The sequence below is a fragment of the Lates calcarifer genome, linkage group LG21 (assembly GCF_001640805.2).
Source record: "Lates calcarifer isolate ASB-BC8 linkage group LG21, TLL_Latcal_v3, whole genome shotgun sequence".
Taxonomy (NCBI): Eukaryota; Metazoa; Chordata; class Actinopteri; family Centropomidae; genus Lates; species Lates calcarifer.
In genome coordinates this window covers 21157915-21172314 of record NC_066853.1, presented here as the reverse complement: position 1 = coordinate 21172314, position 14400 = coordinate 21157915, and the positions used below count along the sequence as shown (strand labels likewise).

At 42.7% G+C, this 14400-nt stretch overlaps 1 protein-coding gene across 2 annotated transcripts in view; it reads right to left on the bottom strand.

The window, feature by feature from the left end:
- Positions 1 to 183: 183 nt before the first annotated feature.
- Positions 184 to 14400, bottom strand: part of nova2 (NOVA alternative splicing regulator 2) — an 84475-nt gene continuing 70258 nt past the window's right edge. For both annotated transcript variants that reach the window (XM_018665506.2, XM_018665505.2), the window contains one exon: positions 184 to 12816. In XM_018665506.2, the coding sequence (XP_018521022.1) occupies positions 11794 to 12816 (1023 nt within the window). In that variant the 3' untranslated portion in view covers positions 184 to 11793. The remainder of the gene's footprint in view (positions 12817 to 14400) is intronic.

Here is a 14400-nt window from a genome sequence, read left to right as displayed (position 1 = left end):
TAGAAAACATCAGAATATCTGAATGGAAGCACATTACCAGGTGCCATGTTGGATCAATTTTTGCTGTTGAAACTTACCTCTTAACAGTGTATCTACTGCATTATCCAAAGCTTTCAAAGTACCTGTCTTGATACTCATTTTACAAATAAATGTGTGAGGGCTTACTCCTGAAGACTAAAGATGTTAATTTGCTTCAATGGTTTATTTTACCCATAACCATGTACAAATAAACAAAACCTTTACAGCTTTGTATGGTCACACATTTAGCATTCATTGGTCCATAAGCACTCCTCACGGCGACATGAAAACACTGTAGTAAGACACCGACATTGATTTCTAGCATCGGCGTCTCAATGTTGCACTGACGTCACAAATGTACCATCCATTCTAACAGTTTCATTGCAAATCAAAATAGTCACATGCAATGATTGAAAAAAATTACATTACCTCATGTCACATAGAAAGTAAGTGAAAAGTTCCATCATTTAGAAATAAGTACTCTTCAGAGATTTGTCTCTCTCTCTCTTTTTTTTTTTTTTTTTTAAGTCCTAGACATTCTTTCAACAGCGTTGTTGGTCTCATTTGGGTTGTAAACATTAGTTACAGTGCCTAGCTTCATTCACCTGGCTGGCTATGTAGCGTCTCTCAAGAGAACTGGTCAATCAATACTATCAATCAACTGATCGAGAGGAATTGGTCAGTGGTCAATCAATTGTACAAGGAATTTATCATGGAAGGACATGATCGTCTTTGGGCTCAGTTAGGGGCAACAGGACACCAGTGAGAGACTGGAGAACAGACTGAACACTAGATCTATATAAGACACCCTGAGAATCACAACTACATCTCTTTCATCTGTCATCCCTTCTTCCTATCCTCACTCTTCCTCTATCTCTTCTTCTATGGAACGATCATAGTCAGGTGGGCGTGGCCTCGGCGATTGAGGAAGATGGTTGGTTGGTAGGTTGGTTTGTTGTGGCGGAAGCCGGTTGCCGTGCAACTGGCTCCTCAGTGGTTGGCATGGAGACAGGTTAAGGTGGATTCTGACCTGGTAAGGTAGTATGCAGCACGTACAGTAGTATGAACAGTAGAATGTAATATGCAACTCTGGGGAAAAATACTTGAATTTAAAATGCTTTCAAATGATGCTGAAGAGAATAAATAGAACAAGTGCACCTCGTGCAGATTAAAGGGCCAGTTCATCCAAGTAGCAAAATATTTTATTACTTAACTCATAGCTATGCAGATGGCATTTGTTTGATTTCTATCACCATTCCCCCAAAAATGGGATTTTGATTTTGGTGTACAAAGTATTTTAAAATTTTCATTGGAACAATTTTTTCATAGGCAAAATAGTCCCAATAAAAAATGTTCTCAGTGGTGTGTGTGGTTTACCCAGAGCAACAGGAACACTGTTTAGCACAGAGAAAACCAGATTTTTCTAAAATGTAGATTTTCAACACAGTGAGAACCCAAAAATAAATTCCATTCACCTCTGTTTTAGGATTAAGGCAGATATGTCAAAACCTGAACATACAAACATTGTTATTTTAGGGTGAACCAACCCTTTAAAATCAAACAACTTGAAGTATACTTGTTGTTTTTTTGTTGTTGTTTTTTTTTCCAAAGCAAGGAGTGCTTTGTTTCATTTGTAAACACTTATAATCTTAAAGGTGAAAAACACCACATAGTAATAAAACAAAACCAAGCACACCTTGAACATCCATTCTAGATGAGTATTGATCCCCAGATCTGCTAGCATGTAACAATAGATTGTGACAGTAGTATGTTATCAATGGAGAACATCACATGGGGCTGACGTGGTGTGCAGCAAAGGATGGCGCAGGGGAAGGCGGTAGTGGTGGACAGTGATTGGTTGATTTGGTTGGTCAGGTGACTGGAAGGGGTTATGGACAGTCGAGTTGAGTCAGATCACATGATGAGGGTTTGCAGCTATAACGTCAGGAGGTTCCATCGGGAAGTATGGAAGCCTGACAGGTTTTAGCTTTTGGTGGACACTGGACAGAACACCCACCCCGAACCCCACCCTCACAGAGCCAGCGAGCACACATGCACACACATTCAAACTTAGTCACACAAGCACACGTAAACAGACACGCATTCATACACAACTGAGTGGACAGACGCACACGCGCACACACACACACACACACACACACACACACACACACACACACACACTTAACATATTTTGCATAGACACACACAAAGAAACACATAGGTTTGTTAACTTACACTCACACAGATATTCATGACAAACACACATTTGTCCCAATATTTCACACAGACCTATATTCAGTACACACACCTTGACTCACACACACTTTTGCCCACCCCCAGACTTGCGATGTGTTACTGTGATGATGCAGAGTGTGGTGGAAGGTGAAGAATAAGACAACGGAAGACAGGTGATGCTAAAATGAACATTTATAATGACTGCTGTTGCTGTCGCAAAATAAGAATCCTTAAAAAAAGACCTCATATATATTAGCACTAGATTGCCCACTTCACTGGTAATCCACAAGTCAAGAAACACAACTCACTAGGTTTTTTTTTTCTCTTTACAAACACAATGCTACAATTACATTAAATATTCAATACTCTTTAAGTCAGTTAATGAATGTTGTTAAAAGCAACCACTAAAATACTAAAATAAAAACAAAACAATAATAATATTAATTCACCTTTTTCCAGTCGTTCCCTTTTTCTTGTTGCGTTGTTATTTATTAATAGTATAATAATAATAATAGTCTGAGAAATAAATAGCTCATGTGGTGTTCTTAGGGCAATGGGGCAGGCAGCATAAATCAAGAGTGGAGCTCAGAGCAATGCGATGAAATGGTGGAGTCTAATCTCACGCAGTCACTTTAATACTTTCAAAATGTCTCTGATGTAGAGGCGATATATGGAGATATGCACACGTTTGGTTCTGCAGGCAGCACGATGGTTGAGTGGCACCTGCAGAGGTTAATCATCTCTAAACTATCATTCTATGTTATGTAAACTAGGACTGTATTGCACAAAAGTTAGCAGCTCAGCTTCCTCGTTTTGTAGCCCAGGAGGAGCTTAATTTCTTTTTTTTTCCTTTCTTTTTTAAATTTATTTTCTTCTCTCCACCTCCCTGGGTTTTTCTCCAACCTGGAGGAGCCGAGTCGAGCCGTTTTCCACAATGATATGTCTCTAACACGACAAAGCATTTTCAATAACTATGGCTTGATGATAAAAGATACTAGCGCCACTACAACTCACTGTTAGAAAAACATCAACGAATGTACAAAAACAAGCCTACGTTGAGAATGGCTCGGACTACTTCTCAAGGTTAGTATTATTATTCGATGAGCACAGTTATCTAAAGAGCTTGCTAGCCAACATGGAAGCTAAACAGCGAATACAGTAGGTAAATCAACACTAATAACAACAGCACAGGTTAACACAGTAGAACTAGCATAGCCGATTATACAGGCAGACCTAACTATCGGATACAGAGGATGGAAAGTGTAATGATCGTCTACCGCTTCCACTAGTTCCTTTTTATGCTGCCGGCCCCTTTCTGCTCAACACTTCTCTCTTTACAGCTCAGCAAAAAATCTGACAAAAATATTTACAATGAGAGAGAAAAAAAATGAAATTGTGGAGAAACAGTTGTTTAGTGTTTTTTCTTTTTTTTTTGTTTGTCTGCATTTCTTTTTTTGGATGTTTTTTTTCTTCCTTTCATATGTTTTTTTGTTCTTTTTTTTACTTATATCTCAGAGAATTGTCCCCAATGATGAGCAACAAACAAACAAACAAAAAAATCCAATCATATCAGCTAGCATTGCACAGTCTCAGAGAGGTTTTGGGGATGGAATGGAGAGTTATCGTCCAAACAGTTGGATGAACACAGAAGGGGGGTAGGAGGAGGAAGAAGGTCAATAAAGTTCATGAGGGGGTGAAAGTTCAAAAAGTTCAAGAAGACAGAGGATGGCTGCGCAGCTGACGGTGCGTAAACACTCCCCACACCACCGCACGGGGGCGGTGCGTGTGTTGGCGTGCGTGGTTTGGATGTTAAACGACAACAAAAAAAATCATCATTAGAAAATGGAGTTTTTGAATCTTTCCCATCGAGAAAAATCAAATGGAGCGAGAGCGAGAGAGGGAAGGGGGGAGGGGGGATAGAGAGAGAGAGAGAGAGAGAGAAAAGGTGAGGGAGGGAGGGGGTAAAAAGAGGGGGAGGTGAGGAGAGTGAAAGGTGCCCCCAACACTATGGCACACAATCAATGAAGTCCCACAGGCTGAAGAGATGACAGAATTAGGAAAGCAGCTGGCATGAGCGGTAGGGCTTTTTTTTAGGTAGGTTGAGAGGCAGGACAGTAGGTAGGTAGCCAACCTGCAGAGGGGTTAATCCTTGTCGGGTTTAGCTCTGTGGGGGGTGGTGAGGAGGAGGAGGAGGAGGTGGTGGTGGTGGGGGGCAAGGTGCTGTTCAGTTGAGGCGTCATGAGCGACATCATGTTATGAGGGCGGAGCATGCTGGCTTCATGGGTGCTTCCAGGATGGATGTCCGACACACAAGAACAACTCAAAGAAACGCTTGGAATGGTAGTTGTTGTTGTTGTTGTCTTTTTTTTTTTTGTTTTGTTTTTTTTTCCTCTCTGTTCTATTTTGGCACTCAAGAGAAGAGACTCGTGGGAGGCGGAGGAGGAAAGTGTGTGTATGTTTGGGCCAGGAGGAGAAGTGGGCAGTGAAAGTGCAAAAAAGAGGGCATGGAGGAGTGTTTATGTGTGTGTGTCTGTGTGTGTGTGTGTGTGTGTGTGTGTGTGTGTGGAGGGGGTGGGGGGGTAAACAGGCTACACACAGAAATGGCATTTTGTTAAAACTGGTCTAGGTTAGACAGAGCATACAGTACAAATCAAAACCAGGAAAAAAAAACAACAGAGAACGAGAAGAAGGAACAGAAAAACAGTGATATGACAAATGCAGTCTACAGTTGCTGGTGCTTCGATGGGGCCCGAGTTGGGGGAGAAGGGGTGAGGGTGGGGTGAAAAAAGGGGTAGAGTGGGGTCCCATAATATGTCTTAGAGGGTGTTTTGAAGAGGTGGGAGGGTCAGTGGTGGGTGTGGGTGAGAGCGGGTTTGAGTTTGTGGAGGTGGGTGAGGGGCGGTGGAGGGGAGAGGCAGAAAACAAGATCTGAGGACTATGTCAAAGAGCCACACACCCACTGAGAAGCAATGAGGTCACCTGGCGAGGCAGGTGAGAGTTAAAAGTTTGCATTCCTCTACGCATCATAATAAAAAAAAAAAAGAAAGAAAGAAAGGAAAAAACATGACTAGCCGGCTACGTTGCAACACAGACACCACGAGCACGGAGCTGGCCTAAAGCAGACAAACTCAGAGAGAGGGAGAGAGAGGAGCATGCACATCGAAATACACTGCTGAATAAACACCTACGATAAGGCTACACATCTACAGTAGTCTTGCACACTGACCCCCACCTCAGCTCGGCCTGCCATGCACAGTAACAGCAGAGGGTTTAGTGCAAACATGTCTGTAAGAGCAATAATGTAAATTCTTTTTTTTTTTTTTTTCTTTTTGGGGAGTTTTGTAGGAAGCAGGCCATTTCCCATGACAACATCTGTCAGGATACAAAACATGACCGCATTCAAAATCATCTGGTTTCTGGTTGCATAATAAGGAATGACAGAGGGGGAGAGAGGTGGGTGGACTTTGGCCATGTTTTTTCTTTTTCTTTTTGACCCTGAAGCCAATAAAGTATCTAATTGAACTGAACTGGAAAAAACAGAGAGAGAGGGCGGGATCAGGATTCAAAAGATTACCTCTTTGAAAACACACTGGCAATGTTCAGTGTTGTTTCTCTCCCCGAGATCAGAGCCTTGGATTGCATATTAAGGGAGTGAAAACACAATCTGTCCCAAATTCGAGGCACCCGAGGGAGACTGAGAGTGCAGGAGACAGACTTGTGTGTGAGTGTGTGTGTGTGTATATGGGGTTGTTTTTGGGGGGGGGGTAGGTGAGGGAGGAGGGAGTTTTCACCTCTTTCTCACACACTGTCTCTCTTTATGAATCACTCCCGACCCGTTTAAACACACTGGGAGATGCTCCATGTCATATTTGAGGTCAGTAAGGTGCATATCATTGACAAGACAAGCCAGAGCTCAGAGGGTGGGGTGGGGGGGGTAAAAGGACAAACAACAGAATTATACTGAGAGCTCTACACAGCACGTTGAGGGTTAGTAATGTTAGAGTACAAAAACACACGGAAACACACATAAGCCTCTACTGCACGTCAATGGCCAGAGGAGTGATATGCAAACTTATGCAGAGGTGAGTACATTCGTGGACAATCTCAGTCTTTACTTGAAATCAAATCCTGATTTTTTTTTCTTTTCTGTCTAAAGTTAGGTAGCAACTGAGAAATGTTTTAGTACAAGCTTGCTCAGCAAGGAGCAAAATAGTCTTAGGTTTGTTCGAGAGTTTTGTCTGTTTCCCTCTGAGGAAGGTTAGACAACAACAAAATATTCATTGTGTTGTAACATTGAAAACATTTTGTTCATAGGTGGCCCATGGACCAGGACTCGACATGATCGCATCGAAAAAACGACAAACATTTGAACGCGTGTAAAACAATATCAAAATGCTCTACCTTTATCGGCATGCAAAGATTTGTCTCCGAAAAATGAACGACACACACTGCCTAATTTTTTTGTCACTTATTTTTATGTTTCTTTGATTTTTTTTCCCTTTTTTTTGTCCACGCTTCACTTTGATATCATGCAATATAGACGTGCAAAAAAGATAACATCTATTTCCACAAAATACATTTTCATTGTAACTATAAAAGGCTGTATTTAAGAATGCTATCTAGTCACATTTTTTTAGCATGATTATGCTAACCTATCGCTATAATGATTCATCTAGCCCCAGAGTCGTAGTGCTGTTGCATTCTGAGAAGTGTAGTTCCCAGAGGACTGGCTAACACTTGGCTAACATGGTGGTTCCCTCCTCTTGTGGCAGGAACAGAGAGGGATTAAAACTGCTATACTGAGGCGCTTTGTCTGTTAGTCTACTTAGTTCTTAAAAACTGTCACTGGGACTACTCCCTTCCTATGGTAATTATAAATATGGTTCATTTGGCACTTTTCACATTTTCTTAATATAAAAGTATGTCTCCTCTTATCTAATGTGATTTAAATCAACACATTTACAGTTTCACTCTGTAAAGACCTATTTTGGCACAGGTTTAACTTGTTCAGGTTAGAATTACACTATTATTAACTTATCATCAGCTTATAACAGAGCGTGTATTACACTGCCACTTGAGACTAGCCTCTCCAGCTAAAGGACAGATTTCGATATGTTTTAACCTTGTATTTTTAGTACATCAGTTATTATTAAATAGCAGCATATTCCACAAATTAAAAAATTTTACTCGTGTAAACCTATTCAGTATCTACAGGTAAATCCAAAAGCTCCTACGGCAGACAGAGGATAAAGGACAGGACAAGACAACATGCCACTACCTGTATTGCTTCCAGTTATCATCACATTTTATCTCCATCACCTAACATTAATATAACTAAAGAGATTGGCCGCTGTGTAAAAGACAAACCAAAAAGATCCTTCTATGTTTTAATTACTGAGATGGAAAATAAATCTGTCCTGTATCAAACACATCAACTGGCACCTATATCAGGAACTGCAGTGCAGTTTTTCCACTGTAAATGTACTGTGCTGCATCCACGGTAGGTTAGCAATGAACCTTGAATTGGCAATTGAGGCAATTTATGGACAACAGACTAAACCTAGTTGTGTTAGGGAATCTGAACCTTCTGGCTCTCCACAGAATACAAAGCAGGTTTGACTTAATGAAGGAAAACTGATACAACCAAGGCTGCAGTTATTTTCATATTTTTCAATTCATTATTCCTAATTTTTAGTTACTGAAATACTTGTTTAATCCATGAAATAAATTCCCAGAACAGTCTACAAATTGCTTGTTTTGTCTGAGCAATGGTCCGAAAACCCAAACATATTCATTTTATTATTATAAATTCTTTGCCATTTTTGCTTGATAAATGATAAATCAAGCAGTAGTCTACTTGCCCAAACCTGACATAACATGCACTAGATAAATAGGAAATCACTCACTAAATGCATACAACACAGCACAGGTCTACAGTGGAACAAAAGCACACTACCTTCGTATGGTCTTTATGAGGTTTTTGCCACAAAATGTCAAACAAAAATCCAGTCAAACCCCATCAATGACAAAATATTCCCTCATGATATGTGTGTGTTTCATGTTTGTGCAACAAGGTATTCCAAATTAACAATGTTCCTCTTTAGTGTCATGAAATAAAATGCACTGATCCAAACTACACAGAGTGTTTGTGCACTGTGCCCTGCCAGCCTAAACTATGACTTCCTCTGCAGGTGTGGTCGTTCTCTGATGGTGGTGCATCAGGACATCTCCGAGCCTCAGCTGCCCGAGGAGGCAAAGAGAAGAGAGACTCAATCTGTGGCATTTGTCAGGGCAAGCAGCAGACATGCATTGATCGTTACACCAGACATAGTCACCCATGGAGCGATGTGGTAGGAGGAGAGGGGGTGTCAGGATGGGAGTGCACTGGAGGACTGAGGACGGGTGTGAGGGAGGGTGAGGAGGGTGTGGATGGTGTTAGATGGGAGTAAAGAAGCCTCCTTACCAAGCTGTGGAGATAAACCCTCACTGGCGCTCCAACAGAGAGACACATTCGATAGCACAGTGGAGGATTTTGAGTCGGATTGGTTTCAAAAGAATCAAAAAGTATGTTGTTGTTGTTGTTGTTTTTTTTTATCTTAGAGGAGTTCCCTCCCCTCACCAGGCTGTTTAGGTCAATAAATCAAATGCACCCCCCTCCTTATTGTTTTGACATTTTACATTCCGTCACACTTTAATTCCTGTTGAACTTAAATATCTCTCCAGGGATTTGCCCATTGGATGTGCAATACATTATCAATTTCAACTGATTATGAAAAAGACACAGCTGCGATAGAAAAGTGAATTTAGAATTTGTTCCAGTCTCTTTAATCTGCTACTGGACACCTAACACTCCCCCAGCGTCCCGCCCTCTAATTACAAAACACTTTTCCAAGACAAAAGGTAAGTAGAATCTAGTTGATCTCAACTCTTGACCTCAATTGATTGATCCTCTTCATCGACCTAGTCTCTTTCTCCTCCTTCAGTATTCAGATATGACGTGCATTTCTGGTGAAGTTCTTCATATGCATTCTACATATATTTCATATATGTGTTTTTTTTTTTTCCCTGCCATACAAAAACCATCCAGTCACGATGCCATCTACAGCACACATCCCTGACCTCATAGGCCGAGAGAACCGCTCCCTCGCTTCACAGTGCATTAAGACAAAAATTCAGTGTACTCCGATTGTAAAAAAATAACACAACACAAACAAAAAAATTAACAACAAAAGAAACAACAGCATCTTCAGCAGCCTCCTGGGTCTACAGTGGGCAGAAAACCTGTTGCCATGGGAGACCTGCAGTTTGCCAGAGGCAGAAACAAGCTCAACTCCCTGGACGTAAGTTGGAATTTTCTCTCTGCCCTTTACCTCATCGGCAGTTGCACGGTTGCTTGATAAGGGCAAAGATCAGTGAGGCTATTTATCTCTTTTACTGATTTCCACGCCACCTTACAATAGCACATCTGCAATCGAGGCTCGCAGATTCAGCAGTGGACCCCAGACAAACGACGTTCCCTTGTCATGTTTCAGTGTTTCCTCTTACTCCATGTTTGCATTTCTCAGTAGTACGTTGTGAGTCTTAAGTGCTTTTGCTTGATCTAGTCTGTGGTTCGGGTTCATCTAAAGGGTTTGGAAGACCACAGGCTGAGCAGCAGCAGTTCATCTGAGATTTAGACTCAGATCAACTCAATTATTCATTTCTGTTACAATTTTATATTGTAGGCAAATTGTAACTGGCATTTTACTACAGATATAACACAGCTGGGATATTTTGGAGCATGAGCTAGGATAGCCAAGCATGATAACCAGGCGTTTAAGGTTAATATAGCTGCTAAAACGCTGCACTGCAGCCTGTGGTGTGAGTGGTTTACAGATATTTTCTTGCTAATCTAGAGGTCTCACTGCAGTCTGCATCATAGATATGGTGAATTCCCTTTTCTAGCACCAAATATGGCATCATAGTGTTTTGTTTCAGTGTGTACATGAGTGCATGTGTGTGTGAGTGTGCATGTTCCCTGTTCTGCTCTTTGACTGGATATATAAAGTGATCCTTCACTGTAATGATCTTTATGCCTGGGGCGGCTTTCTTACTGGACTTAAATAAGACATATATTACACTATGTGACATTACTATTCATCTTCAATCCATTTAAATTAAAACAAAAGATTCAAATCAAAAATAGTCTCATTTACATTCATGTCAACCTGAATTCACAGATTTTAAAAAAAGAAACAACTGAGCTTTATATGGGTGAACTCATTAATAAATAATGACGATGGTAATGATTCCTATTGTAATAATCATGACAATATCATTAATAGAATGATCACAGCAGACTGCAAAAACTGCCATAGATCCTGTGTGTTTGCCGCAGCTTGCACAGTATCACTCTCGTCGTTTCTAGGTTTCGCACTACGTGAGGTCATCAGCGTGCGCCTCGGCATTCTATCTCAAACACTAGAGCCTATGGGAGGGGAGTGGGGGGTGGGGGTGGGGGGGCGCTACCTGCCGCAACACCCCTGCGGCGCTGCACTGCTTGTAGGATACATCAGAGGGTATAAGGGGAGGGCGTGGTGGGGGAGGGGGGGAGCGTGTGAGAATGAAGAAACACCCAGCTGATTCTCTCCCCCCACACCCCTCCCCAGTTTCACCTCACCCGTCCTTTATATCCCAGAAATGGGGGAGGAGGAGGGAGGTGAGATCATAGGTGGGGGAGAGAATAAAAAAGGGTTGTGGGGGGGAGGGGGGTCCAAGGATGTTTCTTCTCTCTCACACACCAGGCTGAAGTTTGCAGTCTTGCTCATTATAAAACCCCTGTAAAAGGGGGGGAGGGGCAGGGCATGGGGGCAAGTAGTGAGAGGGGCTTTGGGGGAGGCAGGGAGAGGGGTTTGGGGGCAAATCAAAACTAGAAGAAAAACAAAAACCCTACAGGAGGGTGATGGGTGTGGGCTGCAGGGGGAGGGGAGGGTAAGGGTTCTTTCCATAAGGGATTTTGGGTTGGGTGAGTTGGGGTGGAGGGTTGTACCCTGTAAACGCCAACCCTCACCCTCTCCACGCCCCTGCCCTTCCCTCCCTCCCCCCTCTTCCTGTAGCCTCTCAGGCAGTCGGCCTGTCTACATGGCATTCAGCTTTGTCCACACAATACACAAACGAACAAACAGACAGCTTAATTTACTAAACAAAACAAAACAAAAAACAATAAAACAAAACAATAAAAAATCCCGAAAGGTCAAGACGTTAAGTAATAAAACCTTATTTACATTTTACACATTTTTTTTCTTGGTTTTTCAGCGTGATAACTCGCTCCTCTCCCTCCTCGTCTTCTCAGCACATTTTTGCTTCGCGTCAAAAACTTTTTTTTAATAGAGAATACTGAAAACACGCAGAAGAAAACGGCGCGGACGATTCCTTCCGACATTCTTGATCTCCTCTCCTTTTTCCATTCTCACTCTCACTTTTTTTTTATACTCCTCCCCCAAGCCCCCATTCTTTTTTTTTCCTCTTTTCCTCCTCGTTTCTCATTGGCTGTCAGATTTAGCCCACCTTCTGTGGGTTGGTGGCGCGTACCCCCTGCTCGTAGGTGATTCGCTGGCTGATCAGGTACTGTGCAGCCTGTGTGGCAGCCTGGGAACCTGTGATGGTCACCTTCCTGTTCCGAGTTCCAGGGATGAACTCGCCTTTCTTGGAGATCTGGATCCTGGCACCGGTCAGCTCCTGGTACTCCACTAGCGTCTTCCCTCCTTTCCCCAGGATGGCTCCCACCAAGTTTTCTGGCACGGCGATCTCGACCACTTCCTTTGCTCCCTCTGCTAGCTTCTCCGTGGCCAGTAGAGATGACGCCACTAGTGGTGATGCAGCGCTTAAGTAGCCATTGGTGGCACCTGTAGCGGCGGCCAGGGATCCCAGTGAGAAGCCTCCGAGACCGGCTGCAGGGTGAGCGGCGCTGGTGGATGCATCGCTGGCGTAGGATGCTAGCAAATTAGCTGCGGCGGCGGCAGCTGGGTTAGCATTAGCTGCTACAGCGGCTAACACTCCTGAGGCTGCAGCCGGGTTCAGCCCCAGGCCCAAGGAATTGGTGTTGTAACCGTAGCTGGCCAGAGTGTTGAGGGCTGAGGTGATGGCCAACAAATCGTTGCCTGAGAGGCTGGACATGGTGGTTGGGAAGGCCCCAACTCCTGCCAGGCCCGCCTGGCCGAGCAGAGAGGAGGCTGTGGCTGCTGCAGCGGCTGCCGCAGCTGGCATGACCTCGGTCGAGTTAGCGTATGGGGAGCCAGTGGGGTTGGAGTTGGCGACTGGCCCTGTGATGTTGGAGTAGGAAATGTTGAGGCAGGAGGAACTCTGTGGGTCCTCCTGGATCTTCTGGACGATGATCTCCACAGCTTTGCGATTCTGCTCAGGCTCCCCGCTGATGGTGACCACACGCTCCTGCAGGTTGATGCCCTCTGGCTTTTGGGACAGCTGGACCCACGCCCCGGACTGCTCCATCACGGCCTTGACTGTAGCTCCACCTTTACCAATGATCAACCCTGCTGTGCTGTTGGGGACGATTAGCTTGGCCTGTTGAGAGGAGCAGGGAGGTTGGAAAAACAGAGGAAATAAAGAGAAAAAAAAAACATAGGTTATTGCTCTGTGACAGAAGTTTTGTCATAATCATAGAAAATCTGCTCTAGTCGGTACTCCAGTGAGTGCACAAAATATAACACATGACACACAACACATGAGATTATCTGAACGTAAAAATATAAAAGAGAGATGTGTTCCTTTATTGGCTTCACAATTAACTCCACTAAGGTAATGAAGGGAAGATGTAGAGAAAGAGCGGAGGCAGGGTAAAGTAAGACTTGCTACGGGGATGTACAATCAGTGTTATGAAGAACTTTGCCTAATGTTTTATGCACTGTGTATATTGTCTAAAAAGACAATGTCATACCTGGGATGTTACAATTAAAGATGCATGGCAACAACCCCTGTTGAACTGAAAATACAAAGTCCAGTGACGAAATGAAGAACAGATTTGTGATGGAGCTTGCTGATGAAAGATTGTTCTTTCATCACTTAAAACTCGGTAACACAGTGGACACATCGTTCAGCTCAAGAGTAAACTTCATAGGCAAGGTCAACGCTGAAAGGGACTTTGTCAGGAACTGCTTTTCAGAGGTGTACTTGAGAAGGACGGGAGATAAAAAGGCAAAGACGCAGAGAGTCTGAACCATGCTTGAATACAGAGAGCGCGAGAAGGAGAGAGTTCCTGATGTACCATGTGTGTATTCACATATGTGTGTGTGTGTCAGCAGTGTAATGATTTCCTAAAGGAGAAAGAGCTGAGACAGACATATAAGATCAACGACCACCACCCAAGCACATAACGAATAAAGACTGTTAAAAAAAATGTCTTTGGTACATAACAGAAAGTGAAAAAAGGAGAAAGGGATAAAGTGCGAGCAGGTGAGAGAACAGGAGACAAAGAGGTAGAGAGAGGTAAACAGAGTGGGAGGGAAGGATGGATGAGAGAGAGAGAGAGAGGGAGGAATTCTAAAGAGGCTACTTGTGTGAAAAAAATAACATTGACTCCCAGGGGTCAGTGTTGCCATGGAAACACAGCTCCAGCATTCAAAGGGTAGTGAAAGGGAGTGAGGCAATGACACACACACACACACACACACACGCACGCACCATGCCCAAACACAGCACAGTATATTTCATTTCACATATCTGCATGTATAAATTGTGTATTACTATTCTTATTCTTTTACAGAATAACCACAGGTCAATGAACGAACAAGATGCACTTTAGCAGGTTAATTTTTTTTTACAGTTACTGGAGAACTGATCCATGTTACACTGCTTATTTATGGGAGGCCATTAAATGTAAAGTGATTTTGATGCAACATTTACACCAGGCATGCAACTGGAATGCAGCTAATGATGAACTAATGAAATAACGATGCTCTAAACTGTGCATTATTCTTACAATTCTTCTGTTAAATGTTTAGTCTATTAAATGGTAGGAAATAGTAAACATGAATGAATAAATAAATAAATCTAGTTTTATTTTACCAGCAGTTTAAAATGGATTGCGTTACATTTAGAATAATATGGAAGAATAATATAAAACCCATAAAAGCTGCAAATCCTCACATT